This window comes from Quercus lobata, chromosome 2 (assembly GCF_001633185.2).
Source record: "Quercus lobata isolate SW786 chromosome 2, ValleyOak3.0 Primary Assembly, whole genome shotgun sequence".
In the NCBI taxonomy this organism is placed as follows: Eukaryota; Viridiplantae; Streptophyta; class Magnoliopsida; order Fagales; family Fagaceae; genus Quercus; species Quercus lobata.
The window spans coordinates 102,758,074-102,784,198 of record NC_044905.1 but is presented as its reverse complement, the minus strand read 5'-3'; the positions used below and the strand labels follow the sequence as shown (position 1 = coordinate 102,784,198).

The 26,125-nt window shown below is 36.7% G+C and overlaps 1 protein-coding gene across 1 annotated transcript; it reads left to right on the top strand.

The window, feature by feature from the left end:
• LOC115974094 (probable WRKY transcription factor 26) lies at positions 1-25,592 on the top strand. The gene is made up of 4 exons (XM_031094311.1): positions 1-285; positions 23,442-23,873; positions 24,639-24,770; positions 25,536-25,592. The coding sequence occupies exons 1-4, from the start codon at positions 1-3 to the stop codon at positions 25,590-25,592; spliced, it is 906 nt and encodes a 301-aa protein (XP_030950171.1).
• The last annotated feature ends 533 nt before the right edge of the window (positions 25,593-26,125 follow it).

The following is a 26,125-nucleotide window of genomic DNA, read 5'->3' as shown; positions in this document are numbered from 1 at the left end:
ATGGTTGTTATTGGTGATGATCCGGAGAAGTTCTTTCAAATTGGAGTTCAGATACCTCCTCAAGAGAAGGAAGAACTAATAGAGTTTCTTAGGAGAAATGTTGATGTGTTCACATGGAACGCTTATGAAGCCCCAAGGGTGGATCCAAGTTTCATCTGCCATCATTTAAATGTTAATCCATCTGTCACCCCCAAGAAGCAACCACCTCAGCGTTCGTCCAAGGATCATTCTGATGCTGTCAAAGATGAGATGATAAAGCTTAAACAGGCAAGGGCTATTAAGGAGGTATTCTACCTTGAGTGGTTGGCCAATACTGTGGTGGTAAAGAAGAAGAATGGGAAGTGGCGAGTGTGTGTGGACTTCACAGATCTAATTAAGGCTTGTCCAAAAGATCCCTTCCCTATGCTTAGGATAGACCAGCTGGTGAATGCAACTGTACGCCATCCTCAGATGAGCTTCTTAGATGCCTTTCAAGGATACCATCAAATACCACTAGCCCTAGGTGATTAGGAAAAAACAGCTTTCGTCACTCCCACTGGAAACTACCACTATAAAGTAATGCATTTTGGTTTGAAAAATGCAGGGTCTACCTATCAAACTAGAATGTTTGAACCACAGTTGGGCAAAAGTATTGAGGTCTATATAGACGATATGGTGGTGAAGAGTAAGGTGGTGTTCGAGCATGTGAGAGACCTCGGGAACATTTTTGAAATTCTAAGGAAACACAAGTTACGCCTTAATGCTTCCAAATGCTCTTTTGGTGTGGCGTCAAGCAAGTTTCTAGGCTACATGGTAACTCACTGGGGAAGTGAGGTTAACCCCGATTAGATTAAGGCAATTAACAGTTTACAACCACCTCCAAATCTCAAGGAAGTCCAGAAGCTAACTAGAATAACTGCTACCTTGAACCGGTTTATCTCTCGGTCAGTGGATAGATGCAGACCTTTCCTCCTGTTGATGAATAAGTGGAAGGGATTTGAGTGGATTGAGGAGTGTGCTTTAGCCTTTTAGCGGCTTAAGGAATATCTCTCTCGGCCGCCTATTATGTCCAGTCCTTAGATGGATGAGGTCCTGTTTGCTTATATTGTTGTAACCCCTCATGCTGTAAGCTTGGTGTTGATACAAGTTGATAGTGGCACACGAAGGCCAGTTTATTATGTGAGCAAGTCATTACATGAAGCCGAGGTCCGTTATCTACCACTAGAGAAGGCCATTTTGGTGGTGGTACATGCTACACTTAAACTCCCCCATTACTTCCAAATAAAATTGTAATACCATTTCATAATTTCATAGGAAGTATGTAACAAGATTCTAGTTTACTACTTTAATGTTATGTTTGGTTCGGGTGAAAATGGCGATAATGGAAAATAAGAGAGAAAAAAGAGAAAAATATAGGAGTTGTTTGGTACTATTGTTTAAACAATAATTTTAAATACCACAACACGTATTTTCACAACACTTTTTCATCTCCATGTATTTTTATAACATTTAAACAACGATATTAAAAATCTCTTACTAAAAGGGTCCATAATTTTTCATTGTTTGGTTGGAATAAAAAGGAAAAGAAAAAAAAGGGAGTGGATAAAGTTTTCCATTTGAAGATTATGAACTCACCATTTTTTCCTTCCAAATTAGTCGAAATAAGAGAGAGAAGATGGTATTAAGAAAGAAAGTACAAAATTATCCATATTTTTTCATCATTATGCTTTTAATAATAAAAACATAATAGTACTTTTCTTTTTATCATTCCACTTTTCTGCAATTTTTACCAAACACACATGATAAAAAATACAAATATTTTATATTTTCCCAATATTTTCCATCCTCAAAGTTTCACTTTCCCATGAATCCCATCTTACATCCAAATAGAGCCTAACTTCTACTTCATTTATAACATTCTAGTTTAATAATTATCCCCTTCACTAATTTTCTAGAGAAGTTTATCAACTACTAGGTTGTCTTTAGGTTCCACCTCAAGAGAGAATTTTCCCTTCTGCCATCCAATTCTTTCCACATGGTGATGAGGGTGATAATATTCTAAAAACGTGGAAGGAAAAGATTGGAGAAAGAAAATGTGTGAGGTTAGTGAGAGAAACATAAGGTATTCTAGAAAGGTTACAAGAGAGAGAGAGAGAGAGAGAGAGAGAGAGAATTTGACAATGGGTACCGCAAGCAGGAACAAGATGCACGTGTGCGAAGTTGGGTAGCAGAGATCACAAAAATTGCTTATGATGCTGAGGATCTCATTGACAAATTCACTCTTAAGTCCACAAGAAGTTTGCAAGGTAAATGTAGCAGTTAACTTGAAAAAAGGAGAGTAATATGGCAGCCATGGCAATCATAATTCATGACTATGAGAGCTTCTATATGGTGGCCACCTGTGCTGTCATTGGGCTGAGTTCATTTAGGGAAGAGGAGCGCGAGCAACAATAGAATTGGCAAATTATGTATTACACTGTGAGTTCAAATCTTTTATCTCACTTTCCCAATCCTACTATATGCTCCACAAATAAAAAGTTGCCATGTGTACACCTACTTAATTAAATACTAATTTTCTTCTTTTTTTTTATTTCAGTTTCCTAAAATAAATAAAATAAAAACCAACACATCCCCACTAGCCACCACCACTAGTCCACCACCACCAACTAGCGCTGCTGCCACTTCATCAACGACCATCCACCACCAGTTATGTTTATGCTCCAATATACTGTACAATTTTTAGAATATGTTGGATGGTTGGTATTCTCAAGGGGTCAACGTTTGTTTTATTATGAAATTCTTTTTAAAATTGAACCAAATGGACCCATGCATACTCCCATATCGTGAAACAGTCCCCTTTTATTTCAAAAGCAAATGTAGGATCCTAAATTCCTAAGACAATAATATCAAAGTATATACTGAACGTAGTTTATGTTAAATACCAAAAGAAAATCACAGCCACAAAGCCACTTGATATTAGTTTTTTGTTTTCTAATATACTTTATCAATCTACCAAAATAGACCATCGGTTGGTGGATTCGATGAATAGATGCTAGTTGATGAAAGGACAACACAATTTCTCTATACCTGTACCTAGTCATGGATTTGAAAACAACGAGGTGTTAATAGATGGCCGTTGTAGACTTGTAGTGGCACCGGCGCTGGTTGATGGTGGTGGACCAATGGTAGTGACCGGTGGGGATGTTTTGGTTTTATTTTAGGAAACTAAAAAAAGAGAATACAGAAAATTAGCATTTAATTAAGTATGTAGAAAATTAGCATTTAATTAAGAATACAGAAAATTGGCAATAGGAAAAATGGAACAGAAGATTTGAACTCTTACACTATATGGCTTGAAGAATCACAATGCATTTCTAGTAGTATACTATTGGATGTAAAAATTTTCATTGAAAGAAAAGAAGTTGCAAGACAAATTCAAATATCCTATTTTTAGTTTTTAATTATATAATAGCATGTTTATTTTTAATTTAAGAGATGGGTTCAAGTTACACCTAGTGTAACTCTAAAGAGTTACACATTTTCTACACCATTAGATTTAAGTAAATCTAACGGTCAAAAAATTAAACTCATTGATTACCATCCCATTTATTATCCCTTATTTAAGAATTTCCATATTTGTCTCTACTCCAAAAATGTGCTCATATTCTCTCTTCTCTCCTAGGTTTGTATCTCCCATGTAGAGTAGAAATTTGTAAAAAACTAAGGATAGTGGCAAACAGTTGCAGGACATTATCCAATACTATCAAGCAACTCTGTAGAGATTATCGGAAAAAAAAATCAAGCAACTCTATGGAAATATTTTTTCAACAGTTTGTGACCTTGATATATTATGACCCAATACTATCAACTATCAAGGATATTATCCAAAAAAAATCATAGAAGTGATTGGCGGCCAAATTTGGGACCTTTGGGTATGATCAACGTCAAAGATGCTCAACGCCAATCAACTGGGGAAATAATCCTCAGTTCCACCTTCACCAAATCACTAGAATCACTACTATGATTTTATTTATTTCAATAAACACTAAAATTCAAAACATAAAATGAAAATTTATCTGTGTAGAGATAAGGGCCCAAAATCATATATTAGGCCTTGGGTTTTGTCCGAGGACGTTGAATGGTCCGAGGAGGGACAAATGGTTATAAGGGGTTCTGATTTAAAGTCTCATGAGAAAGGAATGAATGGAAGGTGGTCTGAGGAGAAACTTCTCCTCAGATATGATGAATGCAACTCAAGTATTTATTTCAGCAATTAGAGTGACCCTCCAAGAGGCTTCAAGAATAGGGACGTGCCTCATGAACATATGAGAAGGAAGGAAACCCAAAAATATTTAAGGGAAAGCTGCTACCACCACATTAAATGCACTGCAGCTATTTTTTTGCCGCATTTATGTGGAGAAGACCCCTGAATAGTGTTGTCTTGGTTACCACCACTCACGGGAAACCAAAGAGGGTGTCTGATAGGATAGACACTCAAGTAAGGGCTCAAATGGTCAACAAGTGTAGGATCAAGATGATCTCAAGGGAGCTATATAATGTGAGAGGCCCTCTATGAGAAAAGAATGAAAAAATTCATCAAAGAGAACATTGTAGTAATCTAAATTGCACTTGTACCCAATTGTGATCAATTTACAAAAGTAAGACCTCCTCGAACTGTAAGTCCATTGATATCAAAATCTCTTATTTGTGTTTGATTGTCATTTAATTCAATACTAGCCGTTGTCCAAGGCTTAGTTCTTTGACCCACTCTCTACAAATTCATTGTACTGGGCTCACTGGGCCAAGATCATACAACTTGGGCTTGGGCTGCGAAACGGGTCCTTACAATCTGTATCTACATAAAAAGAGAGTAAGATTAAGTCACTTGATTTGCTTCTCCTCTCTTTCTTTTTTGAAGTAAGATTGAGTCATTTAAATGAAAATCTATCCAGATCTACCCATCTGCATGAAAATAAAAAATTTGGTATAAATTTTTGTCGAAACAGGAGGTTTGGTTATTGTGGAGGTACTCTTTAGTGGATATAAATATGATTTGCAAGGTATTGAAAATGGATGTGTATCTTCTAATCAAGTGGAAAGTGGAAACCAATTAAATAAGGAAATAGAGAAAAAAAAAATGCTAATATTAATTAGGCAAAAAATGGAAAGTAATAGTAACATTTAATGATATTTTTTTAACCATTTGATTTTTTAGAAATCTACGGTGTAAAAAATGTGTAACTTTCTAAGAATTACACCAGGTGTAACTTAAACCCATTTTTTAATTTAAATATCATATCATTTTACTGCTCGTATTTTTTTTAATGCATTTTTAACTTTTATATTTTTAAATTAAAATAATTATTATTTCAATAATTGAATCAATGATTGATTGATTTTTTCTTGATAATTCAGTAGTAAGTACAAGGATTTATCTATTGATAGTTCCTTTTGAAATACTTAGAGCATTCATACTCGGTGATGCAAATGGTATATGTTGCGATTATTTAGCATCCAAGCATCAAAAACACGCGTTACCCAGTATTGTAATGGTAAAAAAATTTGCAATTGTGCTACAGTATCGTCACAAATTTGTGACGGTACTGTAGCACAATTGGAAACCGATATAATATTTTTTATTCCATACCTTTAAATATCTCCTCTTTCTCTCTCTTCGTCAATCTCTCATCTCCTCTCTCTCTCTCTCTCTCTCTCTCTCTCTCTCTCTCTCTCTCTCTCTCTCTCCATTCCAAGCCTCTCTCTCACATATCTCTCTCACGGTGGTGATTTTTTCTGGCATGGGTCGTGGGTCCGGCATGTGTCTGGTGGTGGCATGGCATGGAGGTGTTTCTAGATCGGCGATCAGCGTGGTTGATGGGTCTCTCTCTCACGATGGTTGATGGGTTTGGTTATGGGTTGTTTATGGGTTTAGCTGGGTTTTGAGTTTGATAGGTTTCAAGTTTAATGGGTTTTGGAATTGGTGGTTATGTGTTCCAATAGGGTTCGTGCAGTGGTGGGGATCAGTATGGGTCGTGCATGGTGGAGATGGGCGTGGTCACGACGTGGTAAGACCGGGTGGGTTTTTTCTATGGATTTTGGGTGGGTTTTGATTTTTTGTTATGGATTTCTAATGGGGTGGATTCTAATTTTGGGGTGGATTCTAACAAGGTTTAATGGGTTTCGGGATCGGTGGTTATGGGTTGTTGATAGGTTGATCGGTGGTTATAGGTTGTTAATTAGTGGGTTGCCATAGGTTTAAGTTTGAATGAGCAATGGGTTTTGCTGGGTTGGGTTTGCTGAGTTGTGGTTGATCAGTGGGCTGCTGTAGGTCATGGTGGGTTGTGGTTGATCGGTGGGTTTGTTGATTTGTGGTTGAATGTGATAGGCCATAAACTGAATGACCCCATGTGATAGAAATTAATTAATTAATTAGCCAAGTTATTAACTAATCAATTTATCATGCAAACGCGTGGTAGCACAAACAAATTACCAATAAACTAATTATGCAGCAGAAAATAAATAATACGGTGATTTGTTTACTTATGGGGAAAACCTAACGGCAAAAACCCCATCGGGTGATTTTTAGGTCACCACTACCGAAACTCCACTATTATCACAACAAGCGGTTACAAGTAAAGGAATCTCAAGTACTTTACCAACCTACAGTTGAACCCTTACCCCAATACCCAATTGGACTTGTTCTGTATTGATAGTTCCCCTTTCTGATGCACGACTCCCAAATACGTGACTAACCAATTGCGTGGATCCCAGTACACAACTTCAATCACCAACTAAGAAGGTTGTTGGCTGCAAAGTTCTTCAGTTCACATGATGAAGATCAAGAAGATGCTTGGTCACAAAACCCTATGGTGTACATACACAGCAACTTCTTCAAGAGAAAGAGATGAACTAGGGCAAGAAGTTCGTCTCCGGTCACAATTTGCTTGAACAGAGTTTGCTCAAAATTTGTGCAACTTGTGAACTGTTTGACGGCCCTTAAAACAATTCTTTTATATGTCTAGGATTAGGAGAAAAGAAATCCTAAAGACATATTCATAGATCCCAAGAAAATCATATTTGAATTCTGAAATTCTTAAACCTCGACAGATATGAGGTGTCGAGTAGCTGTCGAGAAGGTGTCGAGCACTCCGGACTTTGAACAGCTTTCTTAAGCTCGATAGATGTAGCTGTCGAGCTTTAATGAATTTGCACTTTCGGTTTGTTTTCTTGGACAGACTTGAAGGCTTCAACACTTGATCTTGAAATATGATTTCTTGAAGTATTTAAACACATCCTAAATCTACCCAAATACAAGTAAAGTGCGTTTTGTGAAAAGATAAGCCAATTATATAAAATCATGACATATGTTCTTAACATGTGAAACACATATGTCCTAACAATCTCCCCCTTTGGCAATCCGTGACAAAACCACAACAAACAAATGAACATATGAGAGAAGTCATAAATCACTCAACTCATATTCACTTGTTGAATACAATAAAATCTATCCTAATACAAACTCTTGAAAAACTTTGCAAGAAGAGAGTTTATGGCAAGTAGACTTTGACAACTTGTATTTCTGAAACATTTTAAACAAAAATCATCAAGGCATCTTTGTGTGAAACAGAAATAATAGATTGCATACAAGTATAAGAAACATGTGTATTAAGGGAGAAAAGAAACAACACATGAAGAGATAGGTGAAAGAAAAAACATACATTAACATAAATAAAGAGATAAGTACAATGTATGTCTATAAATGGTCACAAGACCTCATGTACAAGAATAATGTATCTAAAAAGAAAGAAAAGAAAAGATACATACTATCCTCACTACATCCCTCAAATGAACATATGAACACTCCTCTTAACAAAATGGTCCTATACTAACTCTCCCCCTAAGAATGACTACTCTCATAACCAAAACTACTCCCCTTTTTGTCACGAGTGATAAAGGGTAAGAGTGTCAAGTAGACATCTCATCAGTAGAGTTAGCATCTCCATCAGCATCATCCGAAACATCATCGTCATCACCATCATCATCATCCTCATCCTTAGAATCAAAAGCCACGGGAGAAGGTGGTGAAGGAGTAGCCTTAGGAGCAAAACCACCCATGGACGCCTGTCGCCGTGCAATACGACCGACACGAACGTTCACCTGATACAACTCCGTAGAGAGTGTATCTAGGCGAGCATCCATGCGCTGCAACTGCGCCATGATGTCTCCTAAAGTCACATCGCCCGAAGAAGAGGGAGGAGCGGATGTGGATGGAGCTGAACGGGAGGGAGGAGTTGCAGAATCCGATTGCCTCGACCGAAACTGGGCCTCACTACGTTTAACAGTAGCGTAATCTATGGCACACATGACGGTAAAATGGTCGGAAGAGGGAAAAGGAACAGAAAAATGGCGTAAGATCCTCGTGATAGCGGAAGGAAAGATGAGCTTATCACGGGACGCCAAATCTAGATGAACATCTATAATAGAGAAAATGAAATGAGAAGGGAAATTTATAGTAAGATGCTCAAAAAGAGATAGCAAAAATTGAGCACGAGGCTCTGTAATGGAGTTATAGTAAGAGAGTGGATGCAAAACAAAAGTCATCACCATGTTCATGAATCTAGGACCTTTAGCAAAAGGTCGACATGGTGTAAACAGACGCTCACCCCAAACAGAAGGGCGCTTACAAAAAATAGACATGAGCTCATCCCTAGACACAGTCCTCAGACGCTCACAACTAGGATAGTCAGGAAACTCTATCCTAGGGACCCGAAGTACATCTGCAACAAGTTGCGGTGTGATAGGAATGCGCGTACCTCGAACGCGAGTGAAGAAAAGAGGTACTGAACAATCAATCCCGTGTATGTTGGAGTAAAACTCCTGGATAAGCACGAGAGGACAAGTGACCGGGACGTCACACAGTGACTCCCATCCCCTACTATGAATGACAGAGGGAAGGTCGATGTCGGCAAAGTCCAACAGAATGACTCGGTGTTCCGAATGAATGCCTTGTCTAGAAAAGTTCTCCGAGAATGCCTTAAAGGCATCATGATCATGGAACCAAATATGAGATAGTGTAGGATCAGAGGGCAAAGAAGCTTCGGAACGAAGAGGGTTCCGGGCTAGAGTGGATTTACACTTAGGTGCCATAGACACGACTAACGTAAACAGAAAGAGAGGGAGAAAAAGAAAGACAATCAGAAAAGTCTCAAACAATTTCAAATATAACAAATATATTGAAAAGAGAGTACGTATGCATGGGAAATGCATGAACATGTGACATGCAAAAGAAATTGCATCATGGGCTCAGCCCAATCCAAACCTATCAACACACAAACAGATAGCACACATCTAAATGCATGACAATACTATCATAATGCTAATGTGATGCAATGTATGAGGTTTTAAATTTGTTTAAGTGAAAACTCATCCCAAAATTTCAATAATAACTCATCAATTTTGAAAAACCCCAAAAGTTTTCAAAAACCCCAAAACCTAGGTTTCAAAACATGAAATGCATGAATGTGAAAGGATTAGAAGCTTACCAAGTAAAAAAAAAAAACTTGAAAAAGCTTGAAGAAACCTTGAGGAACAAAGATTGGAGTGAGATGAGAAAGTTTGGGAGAGAAAACAAAGAAGTATCGAGAGAGAGATCGAATGAAATGAGTTCCAGATCGCACAGGGTGCTTAAATAGTGCCAGCAGTAAATCTCGACAGATTCAGTTGTCGAGAGGTATCGAGACACCTGTCAAGGGAGGTGTTGAGAAACATCCAACAGAATCAAGAACAGAAGCTCGATCGATCCACCAAGTGTCGAGAAGCTATCGAGGATGCAGACCCATTCACGATCGATCCACCAAGTATCGAGAAGCTGTCGGGATTGCGATAAGAAAAAGCTGAAGAAGCTCGACAGACAGCAAGGTATCGAGAAGGTATCGAGGAGGTGTCAAGCCAGCTTTTAAAACCAGTTTTTCGAGATGTGAAAAACACAGACATGAATGCAATCCAACTTGCAACTCAACCAATGATCCAATCAATATATTAAGCTCTCAAAATCATCTCTTAATAAAAATTTTAAGCACATGGATCTTTAAAAAGAAACACACACACACACTAAACAAGTCTAACCAATTTTATATTTCAAAAACAAGTCAAGACAGTTTAGTGAGTATACATTAACACATGTAAAACCTTGTGATGGTCAAATCACATTGTACCTGCACATGTATCAAGAATAGCAAAGAATATTGCGTGTTGTGTGTGAAAAACATCGCAAGATTGCATAAGTGTATACATGTTATGACGATTTGAGATATGAGAAAATCACTTTAACTCACACACAATCATAACTGCTTGATGGGGACTATCACCTTCAAGGTACATCCTACAACTCTCACATCTCCTAGAATACACGCTTGCAATCATTTTTAAAGTATTTTTGATCTTTTTGCTTTTTATTTTTCTTTGCATTTTTTTCTTTTAAGCATATCATGCATGTGCATGTTAGAGAGAGAAAAGAAATATCCAATGATATTTGACATTCCAATTTTGCTATACCTAAGCACACAAATGTCATTGACAAAGCACACAAATGTCATTGACACTGCACTTTATCTATGCCGAAACATACATGTGTCATATTATGATTGGCGGGCAACAGTGGTGAGATGGTTATTAATGCCTTTCTCTCAAGATTTTTTAGTTCTTCCCGTCAAAAAGAGTGATACGAGTGTTAAGTACAAGAGATAACTTAATCTTACTCATCACTAACAAGAGCCACAAAACTCACTTGCTTAGTTGTGCATAGAGATGCTCATCTAAACTACAAATGATACAAAGTTTAGAAGACTTTGTTTCAATGGCCATCCAAGGTACACAAGTACCAATGTACACAAAACACACACTATTTTTGTATTTTTCTGATTTTTCAATTTTTTTATAATTTTTATATGAAAAACAAAACAAAGCAAAACTGAAAAAAACAACAAAAACATGTTAAACAACTAAAGCATAAAAAATAGACTGACTCAAAACTTGAAAGCAAAACACATAAGTAATGCACACACAAAACAAGAAGAGAGAGAGAGAAAAGTGACAGAATCACTTGGAGCTCTTTTCCTTCCACACCTTGGAAGAACCTTTCCGTCTAGCAAACCCTTGAACCTGCGGTGAAGGGGAAAAATTAAAACCGTTCAAGTTCGAAAGGAACATAAGGGCTTTGAGAAGATCTCCAAGGGGAGAAAGAGAGGATTGAAGTTGATTCTGGTTCCCAGATGCTATCATGCTGTTGCTCTGTTGAGTGGCAAGCCACTTGTAGCAATTTGGTCGAGTATGACCGACAGCTCCACAATGATGAAAGAGATGCTGCTTCTTTTGTTTAGGCTTTTGAGAGTTAGCCTTCTTAACCCTAGGTTTTTAACATCTTTCTTCTCAAGCTTAGGGGGTGCTCCTAAGATAAATTTACCATTGTCTATGTTCTCACTAGCTAATTCAGTTTTAATCTCATTGTTCTCAATTTTAACATTATTAGCAGGAGGAACAAAAACAGTAATACTAGAAGAAGCAGTATTAGAGGAAGAAAGACCATACCCTAAACCTGTTCGATCTGAAGCAGATTTCTGAATGCTGAGCATCTCATCAAGCTTTGCACTTGAAGTCCTCTCCAACTGAGCTCTGACTTGAAACAGCTTCGCTTCAATCTTCTTGGTCTTTTCAGCCAAGAAATTGTTCTCAAACCTCAGTACTCCAATAGTCTGATTAGCCTTATTAAACTTTGTGGAAAGCTCCTCACAGTCAAGTTCCACATCACTGAGCTTCTTAGTGGTTAGCCTATATAATTTCTCATGCTTCTCAGAAAGCTTGTATAGTTTCTCATAGGCTGTATGAATGTCATCTTGATTATCCATCTTCTCAAACTTAGATTCCACCAATTCCTCTTCTTCAACCACATCTTCAACAATCCCATCAGTAGGATCAACAGTGGCAGTGAAGGCATTCAAGATTCCGTCATCCTCATTGTCGAAATCATCCTCAGGCTCGGTGTCACTCAAGGTAGCAGCAAGTGCCTTGCTTTTCCCAATGCTCTTGAGATATGTAGGACACTCATGTTTCATGTGACCGAAGTCTTGACACCCAAAGCACTTAGGTCCTGCGGGAACAGTGTACTGACCACCTTCCTTAGCATCCTTCTTCCCTTTGTCTTGGCTTTTAAACTGAGAAGAACTGGATTACCTGCGGTCCTTGTCGAAGCCTTTTCCATTTGCGTTCTTCATAAACTTCTTGAACTGCCTGGTGATGTAGGACTTCATCTTGGAATCTTCATCATCTGAAGACTCATCCGTCTCACTGCTCTTGGCCTTCAAAGCAATGCTTTTGCTTTTACCCGACTTGCCTATTTTTGTCAACCCTAGCTCGTAGGTCTGCAAGTTTCCAACCAGCTCAGTCAGAGGAATCTTGTCAATATCCTTTGATTCCTCTATTGCCGTAATCTTGGCATGGAATCTCTCGGGTAGAGATCTAAGCACTTTCCTCACAATTTTGGATTTAGGAATGGTTTCCCCAAGATTGAAGGCTGAGTTCACTATGTCCTTTAGCTTGGCATAGAGCTCATCGAATGACTCATCCTCCTCCATCTTTATCTCTTCAAAGCTTGTAGTGAGCCTATGAAGCTTTGAGTCCTTAACCGCCTTAGTACCCTTATAGGTTGTCTGGAGGATGGTCCATGCTTCCTTAGCAGTTTCAATAGAGGATATCTTCTTGAACTCCTCATTGGTGACTGCACTGAATAAAGCATTCAATGCCCTGCTGTTGAAATTTGTCGCCTTGATCTTGGCTTCATCCTAATCGGCCGGTGTTTCCTTTGGCTTAGTCCAACCAATCTCGACAGCTTGCCATACTTTTTCATCTAAAGACTACAAGAAAGCTCTCACGCGTACCTTCCAGTATGCATAGTTAGTGTCATCAAATAAAGGAGGTATGATTAATGACTGTCCTCTATCCATGACAAACAGGGGTCAATGGATCAACACAGCAAATATTAAACCCTAATCAGAGTGTGCCTGCTCTGATACCACTTGATAGGCCACAAATTGAATGACCCCTTGTGATAAAAATTAATTAATTAATTAGCCAAGTTATTAATTAATCAATTTATCATGCAAATGCGTGGTAGCACAAACAAATCACCAATAAACTAATCATGTAGCGGAAAATAAATAACACGGTGATTTGTTTACGAATAGGGAAAACCTAATGGCAAAAACCCCACCGGGTGATTTTTAGGTCACCACTCCCGAAACTCCACTATTATCACAACAAGCGGTTACAAGTAAAGGAATCTCAAGTACCTTACCAACCTACAGTTGAACCCTTACCCCAATACCCAATTGGATTTGTTCTGTAGTGACAGTTCCCATTTTTTATGCACGACTCCCAAGTACGTGACTAACCAATTGCGCGGATCCCAGTACGCGACTTCAATCACCAACTAAGAAGGTTGTTGACTGCAAAGTTCTTCAGTTCATCCACACAATGAAGATCAAGAAGATGCTTGGTCACAAAACCCTACGGTGCAAATACACAGCAACTTCTTCAAGAGAAAGAGATGAACTAGGGCAAGAACTTCGTCTCCGGTCACAATTTGCTTGAACAGAGTTTGCTCAAAACTTGTGCAACTTGTGAACTGTTTGACGGCCTTTAAAACAATCATTTTATATGTCTAGGATTAGGAGAAAAGAAAGACCAAAGACATATTCACAGATCCCAAGAAAATCAAATTTGAATTCTGAAATTCTTAAACCTCGACAGATAGGAGGTGTCGAGCAACTGTCGAGAAGGTGTCGAGCACACCGGACTTTGAACAGCTTTCTTAAGCTCGATAGATGCAGCTGTCGAGCCAACTGTCGAGCTTTAATGAATTTGCACTTTCAGCTTGTTTTCTTGGATAGACTTAAAGGCTTCAACACTTGATCTTGAAACATGGTTTCTTGAAGTATTTAAACACATCCTAAATCTACCCAAATACAAGTAAAGTGCATTTTGTCAAAAGATAAACCAATTACATAAAATCATGACATATGTTCTTAACATGTGAAACACATATGTCCTAACAGAATGAGCATGCTTTCTGTTCTTGGTTTCTCATTCTTTGCTTTCTTTGGCAAGATAACCAAAGGTTAGCACTTTGTGGTGCTTTCAATGGTGGGTGGTGTGACTGGCAAGCTCAGTGGTTGTGGTGGTGGATGGCTGAGAAAGAGTAAAAGAAACAGAGATTAGAGAGAGAAGTGAGAATATTTTTATATTATTTTTATTCTACTTTATATTATTTTAATGTGTAGTATGGTAAAATAAAAGTTGGGATGTTAGGTGTTTGTAAAATAATATGGTATAAGTGATAAAGTAACTTTTGAGATGATAAAATAGAATTTTTGGTAGAAACCGGATGTGAATACTCTTACAACCAAGAAAGTGTTTTGAGTTACAAAATTCTTGCCACACGATTTAGACTTCCTCCACGTTTTGCAACAATGGACTTTTATTAAAAGCACGTTTACTAAATTTCACCAAACACGCGATTTGGATTTTTGGTAGCAAAAAGCGTTTTTTGTGCTCCAAAAAGCTAAAACAACAGCACACTAACCTTTCTTGCCATCTCCTCTTATCTTCACCAGGAAAAAAAAATGTAATGGCCCACCATTCCACTAATTGGATTTTGCCACATGTACTATTCACCAACTCTATATGCATGCTTCTAAACTATACTATTATTTAAGGGGCTTCCCCTGTTTGGGTTTCTTATTTTTTTTGGCTCAAAAATGTCCCTACATCCCTATGTTTATGACCATTAAAAAAAAATGTTTATCGCGCACGCAAAGCACGTATGATGAGACTAGTAATTTTTTAAAGTTTTTGAAAAATTAGATTGGGATTGAAAATAGTATCAATCCTTCGATAGAAAAATGTTGAACTAATTACAATCTAGTACCTTAATAAGTTGCAAAAATTATTAAGAAATAAGTTGTGTCCTTACTATTAGTGTAGTGAACCAATAAATAATATAATTAAAGTTTTAAGCTATTAGTAAGTTAGAAGATAATGATTTCAATCCACCCACCGACAATCACTAATTATAAATTTATGTTCTCGTTATGACATTAACTAATTGTGTCTATGTGTATTAATTAGCCATTGAACGATATATGTAGCGTGTTGTGACTCATCTGAGAGTGACACTTTTGATTTGATTATCTCATTGCTAAGCATGTCACCAACTATCTCCATCAACTTTGGTAAAAAAAAAATGCACATCAACTAAGTCCGAGTAAAACAGTGTAAAAATGATAAATCTAAACCAAACCACATTATATTGGTTTGAATCAGATTGGGTTATTTATTTTGGGCTTATTTTGTTAAACGCATTGGACAATTTACTTCCAATAATATTTACATACTTTTGAACCAGTATTTGAGTTCAAACATCCAAAAGGCTCACATTGTTACTATATACAATTGTGTATGCATGGTTGGTGCATGCAATTGTGTATGCACTCCTAGAGGCAAAAAACCCTAAGACCACTTTTCTTATATAAAACTTGCCGAGCCCACAATTTTCAAGGGCATATTAGGGATTTTGTGATATGCACAACCAACGCCCCCCCCCCCCCCCCCCCAAAATACCTCTATAAAAAACCTCAAGGCCATGAGGATCTATTACATTCTTCCTCTTTCTTTCAAAGTTTTAGGGGGAAAATGTTTTTCTTTTTTTTTTTTTTAAATCTCTCAGAAAGGTTGTTGATCTTGCTTTTATAATCTTTGTTAAGCTTTTGAGTTTTTTTGTTAATATGGTTTATCCTAAAGAGTTTTCAAAACCATTCTAATATTGGTCAAAGTTTTGTACTTAGTGACCCTAAAAGCTAGGTAAATGTCCTCAGGGATAGATTCCTAATCCAGTGTATCTACGATTTTATACCAATTGAAAATATATGATTTAGACCCCAAACTTCTAAGCAAGGGATTAATTGATTAACTATGACTACTTTAATTTTCTAATTAACTACAGAGTTAATAATTTGTTAGATTGCACAATCACAATAAATATCACCAAAATCCTAAAAGTAGTAAAAAGAAGTAATTAAATAGCCAACACCGATTTTGTTATAAAGTGGAAAACCTTTGAAGAACTCTTTGAAGGAAAAATCATTTTGAGGGTACCCAACCGTATAGGAAATTACTATAGAAGAAATTATTACTAGATTTTTTTTTTGAAAATAACTATAAAAGCCAAAAAATTTTGTTAGTTAGCACAGTTTTGAAACTATTTGGGTATCTAACAACTCGAGACCAAAGAACTCGATTTTGGAATGCTAAATCGACAACACTGAACTCAATTTCCACATCATCTGCAGCTGATGTGGATACTTGGTCCACGTAGGCATCGAACACGAGTTAAATGGACTCGAGTTCTGTCAAATAGAATTTGAGTCCGTAGGACTCAATTTAGTTTTGCTTCCTTTGCTTCAACAACTAGAGACGAACTTCCTTGTTCTTCCAAGCCCCAAAAACCCAGGAATAAACCCAAAACAAATACCTAATCGGATCAGATTTCCCTTGCCTAAAGCTTTTGTCGTCATTGCCTGAAGCTTTCGCCGCCTGGGTTTAGTCAGAATCGCCGCCTAGGTTGCTTCTCCTCTAGCAAGATCTTCTCTAGACTCCAATGTGTTCTTCTCCTCCACTGGAGGAGCAGCAACATCACCTGGAGTGGCGGCAAGAAACCACACCCACATTAAGTCTGATGTGTTCAGCCTTCGCCGCCATCGCCTGAAGCATTCGCTGTCTGGGTTGCTTTGTTATTGCTTCTTTGGTGCTTCGTTATTGCTGGGTACTGAAATCAAGCGTTACAGACTTGATTTTCTAGGTACCAAAATCGAGCGTTACAGACTTGGTTTTCATGCGTGGACAAATTTCCACATCAACTACAGCACAACGTTGGAATCGAGTTTAGTGTACTCAATTTGCATTCCAAAATCGAGTCCTTTGGTCTCAAGTTTTTAGATCCCCAAATAGTTTCAAAATTGTGCTAACTAACAAAATAGTTTGGCTTTTATAGTTATTTTTTATTTAAAAAAAAAAAAAAACCAATAGTCAGAACTTATAATTACCTTTATAACCTAAACTCTCTATGAAAGCTTTAACAAATGTCTCGTTCGCCTCCCACTGCAGTGGCCCCAAAACTCTAAAATTCTTCTATAGAAAGTAGAAACTATGTATATCCACAAATGAACTAGTTACTAATAACATATGATGGGGAAGCAAAAAAAATATTACTATCTCTGGCTCGTCCATAGGGGTCGTCCAGGAGCCAAAGGCCTGGTGTTTAAAGAGGTTGTCCATGGAAAAGTGCCTGGACGATCACGTGACATTTAGGAAATTCTCAATGATGGAATTTACCCACATATGTTGAAGATCCAGACCACAGTGAGAACAAAACCCTTATTTATCGCCGTAACTTCCTCACAAATGCTTAACTTCCAGTAGCAGTTGTGACGGATAAGATTGGAGGTTATAACTTCCATAGCCGTTGTGGAGGTTATGTCTGAACTTACTAATTCCCACAAATCTTGGGAAAGTTATTAAGCAAATAACCGTTCCGAGACCCTCTATATAAGGACTCGCCTACATCAAATCAAAGTAAGTTTTTTCTAAGAGAACTCCTCAAAAGTTGGAACTTTATTTTCCAGAGCAAAACTAATTTAATCATCGGAGGGTACTTGGCCAGTCCACCCCAGTTGCCTTTTGATTGTGTGTTCTTCCTTTCAGGTCTTCTAAGTGAGTCATTATTTCATTGAAACCCAGAACATTCAACCTACTGATTCTGTGTAGTATTAACATATATGAGCAAAAACAAGGCGTTGGTTAATCAAACCGTTATAGAAAGTGAAAGAGAAAAAAATTCAAATCAAAATTCTCAATTTATTCTCTGTATGAAATCATCTTGACGAGGATTTATCAAGTCATTGCCAAAGAAGCCGAAGTCATTTCCTACTTTCTGTTCGGTAACATATATGTGAAAGCCAACAAGCCTCACTCGTTCTGCGGCACTCTAATTCAATCTCATGCCTTGGCCGAACAAGCCAAAGCCAAGGCCTACATGACCTTCTCCACTGCCATCCGCCACTTCTCGACGGCGATGTTAGTTGGTCCCTCCAACTACCTCCTCTACTCAAACCGCTCCGCCGCCTACACTCGCCTCCACTAGTACTCCGAAGCCTTGGCCAACGCCGAGAAAGCCGTGTTAGGTTCTAAAGACTTAGGATTTTATGTATTTAGAACTCTAATGTGTGTTGTTGGCAAACCATGATCAAAACAAGATGTCCATGATCAAAACAAGATGTTTAGTCGTGTTTAGTCTTGCTCAAAGTTGATTCTTTTATGTAAAGTTGGAATGAAGTTGATGTAGGATTGATAATGCATTTTCGCCTGGTTCGATCAATCGAAGCTTAGGCTCGATCAATCGAAAATTGGGTCAGATGCGTTTTCTGCAGAATTCTAACTCAGCCCTAGTTTGTTTTAAAACATTCAGGGTTTTGTAATTTGCCCTAGGTATATAAGGCAAACCCTAGCCATGTTTTAGTGTTGCTCATATTGCTGTTTGTGTAAATCTTTTGTGAGATCTTAAGGAGCTTTCCTTTACACAAGCTTAAGATTATCAAGAAGGAGATTCGTTCAAGAACTTGATGATCATTCAGTTGCTGCCATAAGAACTTAAAGAAACACAAAGCGGGTGTGCTTGTAATTGTTGGAGAATCCAAGAAAGAAGGAATCTGTGATTTCGGAGCTTGCACGTGGTCGTGTTAGTAAGTTTCTACTGGTGGGTAGCAATAGGATGCTAGCGGTCTAAGTCCTGTTGAACAATTTCAATACTTTCATAGTAGATTCAGGTTTACTTTGAGAATAGCTAGGTTAAATCCTCCCCAAGTTTTTATTAGTTTGGTTTCCTGGGTGAACATATCATTATATTATTTATCTTTCCGCTACTTTGCATGATATGATTGTTTGATTGTGATAACCTAGATTTGGAATTTGGACTAAGTAATCACTTGGCTAATTAACTAGGTTAATCTTGTTGTATTTTTTAGGGGTCTAAAAACTATCAAGTGGTATCAGAGCAAGTTGCTCTTTTGTGTTAGATCTTTTGATCTAAGAGTTGATCCTTGATCCCTGTTGTCATGGATAATTTGAAGTGTCTTTCTGATCATGTTTCTACTTATGCTTCTGTTGATTTTATTGATGCCTGTGAAACTCTTCGTAAGGAATTATTGAAATCTATGAAAATAGCTAAGAAATTTAAGGAATAGTTAAAATTGGCTAATCTTGAAAAAGAGGAATTGATTGTTAGATTAGATGAATCTAATAAAAAGAATGAATTTTTGAGAAATTAAATTTCCTCTTAAGATGAGAAGATGAAAAGCTTGGAACAAGAGTTAGTTGAATCTAAAGCTAAAATTGAAAATTTGACTAGTACCAAGCCTGCTGTTGATAACAGAAATGTTTCTGTTTCTTTTAAGCCTAAAACTGAAAAAGTTTATATCCCTCCTTCCAAGAGGAATAATAAAGAAAAGGCTTATTTTGCTAGGTTAGACAAAGGTAAAAGTTCTGATGTAGACTCTGAAATTTCTAAACCTAAGTTAAAACCTACTGTTAGAGAGCATAATAAATCTGTTTTTGTGCCTACTTGCCACCTTTGTGGTGTTGTTGGTCATATTAGACCAAATTGTTCTTTGTTGAGGCAAGAATCAAAGCCTGTGACCGGAAACCCCACTAGGAATACTGATGTTCCTAAATTTGTTCCTGTTTCTTACTTTTGTGGTGTCCATGGTCACATTCGTCCTAACTGTCATAAACTGAAATTTAAGCATTCTGTGTTTCAGTTTAGGATTTGTGATGATATTTCTCCTGCCATAAGTCCATATAAATTGTTTCATATTTTTTTGAAAAATTTGAGCTTGTTGGCTTGTGAAAGGAATTTGCAGGATTTTAGTCTTTCTCAGAAGATTGGTGTAATCTCTCAAATACACTCTGCTTCTCATGGATTTTCACCTACAAAACCGAAGACTCGTGCTATATGGGTAAGAAAAAATTCTCTAGGGTGAGTGTTGCTGACTTGTTCCTGATTTAATTCTTTCAATTGTTTGTGGACATGTCTTGATTCTGTTTTTGGTTGTTTTATTTTTTAAGTTGTTTTTTTTTAAAAAAAAAAATCCAAAAACATTGAAAAATTTCAAAAAGACAAAAATATTTTATTTTGTGTCTTGTTTTATTTGTTTTAAGGATTACATGAATTATGATATCTCTCTCTTAATTTAGAACATACTTGATATTGTGGAGAAACTTGAATAGAATGTGTTTTATATGTGCTAAGCTATTTTTGATTTCGTATGAGTATGTATTAGTTTGTACATGTACTCATGGGTTAATTAAGAACTGTCATGCATTGCATTTGCATTGTTCATTTAGCATAATGTGTGCTTTTTGTTTTTAGTCATAAATTTTTTTTTAAACCAAAAAGATTTTTGTGTTTTGTATTTCACATCTTGGATTTATAATCAAGGATTGGCCATATTATCTTTACATAACATGTTTATGTACCTTGTTTAGCTTGGACGAGTTTCTTTTATTGCACTTTACTAGTTTGAGCTTTGTAGTGTATGTTGTGTGGGAGATGTTTATAGTTTTTGATCACTTTGTCTTGATCTTGAAGTCACATATCTTTGACTGTCGGACTTGAATCTTTTGAGAAATGCATAAATAACCATCTCACCATTGTTTACTAGCCAATCATGAACACCTTAGTGCATATCGTAAGATTTTGTGCTCGAGAAAGTGTAGCAGATGCACAAAAAGATCATAAGATGCAGCCTCGGTTTAAATGCTAAAATTGGTGTGTACATTATTGGACTAAATGTTAATTCAAACAAATAAAATTGGTGTGTACATTATCCCGGCTATTTTAATAAGTTTCTGATCAAATAAAAATTGGTGTGTACAATATGAGACAAATCAAGAAACTTACATGATTGCAAACTTGTTTTCTAGGAGATGTGAGAGTTATATGATGTAACTCTTTTGGTGATAGTTTCTTTCAAATTCTATGTGATGGATTTTGTAGAAATTGTGATTAATTTCTATTTACATATCACATCATATGTTTTTTAAGCTTTTGCTAGTTGCACACACTACACAAGTTACTCTTTGCTAAACTTGGTACATTATGTTGTGTGTGATCTTGTTGTGACCATCCAAGATTACATGTGTCTGGATTTTGATGCAAAATGTCTTTAATGTTTGAGTTTTGGAGACAAATTGGTTGAAAAACTTGTTTTTGGAAGATCTGGGTTGAATTCAAGTGTTTTTGAAAAACTTTTAATCTCATACTCATACATTTCATTCATGAAATATTGTGCTTTGAGGAGTTTCTGCATTAAATTGCTCTGTTTTTCAAAATTTTGATTTTTCTAGATTTTCGATCGATCGAATCTGTCTCTCAACCGATCGAAATTGTGATAAAAAATTTTGGTTTGAATCTGCCTAACTCGATTGGCATTCGATCGATGCTCGATCGATTGAAACTGAAAAATTTCAGTTTTTAAGTATTTGACCAAATTTTTTTCATGCATCATTTATGTTTAGGATTCACATGCATTGCATTGATTTTTTTTTTTTTTGTGTCCATCTTGCAGTTTTGCAGTCATATCTCTTATTGTTTTCACACATAATATGCATACACTTTGTTAAATTGGGTACTCAACTTGATTTAAAAATTGATTGATTAATTTTTGAGTTATGTACTTTTTAGTATATGCTATTTTTTATTTGTGAACTGCAGAAATTTTTTTTCTTAAGAGATATGATGGATAATCAATGTGCAAATATTTTCTCTACTCATGCAACTGTTTATGGGTCATATCGTGTCAAGTTTGCATTTATTAAAAGAGAGAATATTTTTCTTCATGCGTATCCTCAACTTAGTTTTTAAGTTTGGTGTGTGTGTCTTTCTTTTCCCCACCTCCTAAATTTTTCCCCAAAATTTTTTTTTCCCAAAACTTGTTTTGTTTTTCCTATTTTTATAGGGGGAGAAGCTTGTTTTTTACCCTTTGTTGTTCCTAGGGGGAGTTGTCTCTATTTTCTATAGAGGTGTTTTGTTTTGTGTTCCCTTGATTGTCTATTTTCTCTTTACCTTTGTTACTGTTTGTTTGAGTTATCTTTGTCAATTCGTGACAAAAAGGGGGAGATGTAGATGAAATGTGGAAATATGTCTAGAAAATACAAGAATGTTCTGTTTAGGGGGAGTTAACATTGTTTTTGATGTATCTAACTTAGGGGGAGAGTTAGTTTGCATAATTGTTGATTTACTGTTTTTGTTTTTCTGTCACACATGCGGTTATGCATTTTGTTTAGTGTTTCAGGAAATATACAGGTTGATTCAATTGAGCTGCTGTCTACACTTTCAACTAATAGATAGTAGTTAGGATTGAATTTGTTTTTATGAGCATTTTTATGTAAATGGTTTTTCTTTGTAAACTTTGAGCTTTTAGTTGTATTTTGTCACGGATTGCCAAAAGGGGAGTTTGTTAGGTTCTAAACACTTAGGATTTTATGTATTTAGAACTCTAATATGTATTGTTGGCAAACCATGATCAAAACAAGATGTCCATGATCAAAACAAGATTTTTAGTCGTGTTTAGTCTTGCTCAAAGTTGATTCTTTTACATAAAGTTGGAATGAAGTTGATGTAGGATTGATAATGCATTTCGGCCCGGTTCAATTGATTGAAGCTTAGGCTTGATCAATAGAAAATCGGGTCAAATGCGTTTTCTGCAGAATTCCAACTTAGCCTTAGTCTGTTTTCAAACGTTTAGGGTTTTGTAATTTGCCCTAGGTATATAAGGCAAACCCTAGCCACGTTTTAGTGTTGCTCATATTGCTGTTTGTGTAAATCTCTTGTGAGATCTTGAGGAGCTTTCCTTTACACAAGCTTAGGATTATCAAGAAGGAGATTCGTTCAAGAACTTGATGATCATTCAGTTGCTGCCATAAGAACTTAAAGAAACACAAGTGGGTGTTCTTGTAATTGCTGGAGAATCCAAGAAAGGAGTCTGTGGTTTCGGAACTTGCATGTGGTCGTGTCAGTAAGTTTCTTCTGGTGGGTAGCAAAAGGATGCTAGCGGTCTAAGTCCTATTGAACAACTTCGATTCTTTCATAGTGGATTTAGGTTTACCTTGAGGATAACTATGTTAAATCCTCTCCAGGTTTTTACTGGTTTGGTTTCCTAAGTGATCATATCATTGTATTATTTATCTTTTCGTTGCTTTGCATGATATGATTGTTTGATTGTGATAACCTAAATTTGGAATTTGGACTAAGTAATCACTTGGCTAATTAACTAGGTTAATTTTGTTGTGTTTTTAAGGGGTCTAAAAACTATCAAGCCGTAAAGCTCAAGCCTGATTGGTCTAGAGGCTATTATCGACTTCGTGCGGCTCACCTCGACTTGGGCCAGATCGATGAAGTCGTAACTGCTTATAAGAAAGGATTTGAGTTTAATCCCTACGATGAGGGGCTCAAAGCTGGGTTAGTGAATTGTGAGAGAAGTTTTGATAAGAAAAAGAAATATGATTCAAATGATGGGTACAAGTGGCGTAAATATGGGCAGAAGCTTGTTAAGGGCCGTAACTATCTACAAAGCTACTACAAATGTACATATCCGAATTGTCCTGTCAGAAAAAAGGTTGAGGGTTCTCCTGCAAGACACATAACTGAAATTGTCTACCCAGGCACTCATAATCATCCAAAACCTCAACAACAACTCGCTATTAGAGCAACCACATCAGTGGTTGCAAAAGTTTGCAAAATTCAAAAAGTGTTAAAATTTGCACAATTTTCCTCCAAAACTGCCCACATCACTGGGTGTAAAAATATGTATATTTACACCCTTGCTACAGTAATCATGCAAATATGCATGGTTACTGTAGCTGTGCATAATAATAATTTATTGTTTTTTTCTCTCTCATCGTTCAGTTCCTCTCTTTCCCAACAGAGACAGCAAAGAAGAAGAAGACAAACCTCCAACCATCATCAACTTAACACCACCCAACAATCAAGCCAAACAAAAATCATCCCAAACCCAAACCAAAATCAAGCCAAACAAAACTCAACACAAACCCACATGATCTGCCGTACAAACCCACACCGACTCTCCCTTGCTACCATTGGCTGATCTCCCTTACTGCCGCCCTCGGTTTCCCTTGCTACCACCGCCAAATCCTCTACCGTGTGTGAGTGTTGGTTTGAGATCGATGCCGTGCTTGGATTGGAGTTCAAATGGAATAGATCAGCGCCGTGTTTGGATCGGAATTTCAAAGAGGAGTTTGGAATAGAGAGGAGTTTCAGAGAGGAGTGAGTTTGTTGGAATAGAGAGGAGTTTTAGAGAGGAGTCTGGAATAAAGAGTCTTGTGAATGGAGAGAAAGAGTTTGAGATAAAATAATAATAAAAAGTGAGAAAAATGATTATTTAAATAAAATAGAGGGTAGAATGGATAAATTGATGTGAGTGTTTTGTAAAAATAGATGTGTAAAATAGAAAAATAAAGCTTTTAGTGTAAAATAGAAGGAAAGTTTTACACTAATTGATACAGTTGCTCTTAAGCCTGCAAAAGAAAGTAGTAGTGACAGTGAGGATCCAGGATCACCATGCGTCGTTGAGTTAACTGGACCAGGTGACAGTGAGAATGAAGATAGGGTTGGTGATGAGCCAAATCTAAAGAAAAGGCATGTTCCCAACCTGTACATATTCATCTTTTTATTTAGGAAAAAATGTAAAACTAATCTTCTAACTTTCACATTTTTTCATTCCAGTCCTCTAACTTTCAGTTTTGTCAATTCAGTCCTCTAACTTTCAATTTTTGTCAATGCATGGGTCCGTTACAACTCAGTTAGTGGCTACCGTTAGAACTCTTGAAACGATGCCATTTTGCATTTTTTTTTTTTAAATTCAGAATTAAAAGAAAATAAGAAAAAAAAAAAAAAACATTAAGGGGAATGACTCGTCGTTCCCCTTCCCCTAAATCAAAACAAAATAAAGAAGAACACCCAAATCCCTAACCGTGTAACTTTGGGGATAATGGGTCAGTTTCAGAGAGAGACTGAATTGAGGACTGAAATCACCAGCTGCTCTCCTCGTCGTCCCTTGTTATACCTCACTGCTCTGCTCGTTGTGTAAACCACCATCACCCTCGTTGTTCTGCTTTGACTGAGTTGAGGAGTGAGAGAGAGAGAGAGAGACCGAGTAGGAAACTGAGTCTGTTTGATTTGGTTTGACTGTTCGAGACTAATTTGCAGAGATATTATGAATCGGTTTGACTGAATCGGTGATTGAGTTTTGATGAAGATTGATTTGCAGAGATTAAGACTAAGATATCGAGACCGAGAATCCCTATATTGACTGAATCGGTGATGGAGTTCTGAATTGGATTTGGGTGTTCTTCTTTGTTTTGTTTTGATTCAGGGGAAGGGGAACAACAACAACGTCGTTTCAGGAGTTCTAACAGCAGCTACTAATTGAGTTATAACGGAGCCCTGCATTGACAAAAATTAAAAGTTAGAGGACTGAATTGACAAAACTGAAAGTTAGAGGACTGAAATGAAAAAAAGATGAAAGTTAGAGGGTTAGTTTTGCATTTTTGCCTTTTCTTTAATTATGGATTTTTTTTTCCTTCTTTAGTGAAAACTAAAAACATCAAGCTTACAGCAAAGAAACCAATAAAAAGACGATAATGCACCTTATAAAAGTAAATTGTCTTCCAAAGTTCAAATTGTTTTTTTTTTTTTTAATCTTCTAATGTTACTAGTTGAAATGGGACCAAATTATTTAAGGATGGCCTCAAGTCATGGGTCCCTCTCAATCAATAAAAGAATTTTTTTTTGTTAGGAGCAGTAATTAAATTTCCAGAATGGGGATATTCGAAGATCATTAGCATTTAAGGCCTAAATAATGACCATTTCTGCCAAGTAATAACTTAGCAGAATGTTCCATGGTTGACCATGACATTTTTTACACATGTAAAATTCTTTTCAAATCGGGTTATATTAAGAAAT

Excerpts from the sequence above, each read along its gene's own strand:
- LOC115974094 (XM_031094311.1), top strand. The coding sequence starts at position 1 with ATGGTTGTTATTGGTGATGATCCGGAGAAGTTCTTTCAAATTGGAGTT. Across the intron at positions 23,874-24,638 it reads CCACATCAGTGGTTGCAAAA|AAGGAAAGTTTTACACTAAT; the intron begins GTTTGCAAAATT and ends AGTGTAAAATAG. Across the intron at positions 24,771-25,535 it reads ACAGTGAGAATGAAGATAGG|GGGAAGGGGAACAACAACAA; the intron begins GTTGGTGATGAG and ends GTTTTGATTCAG.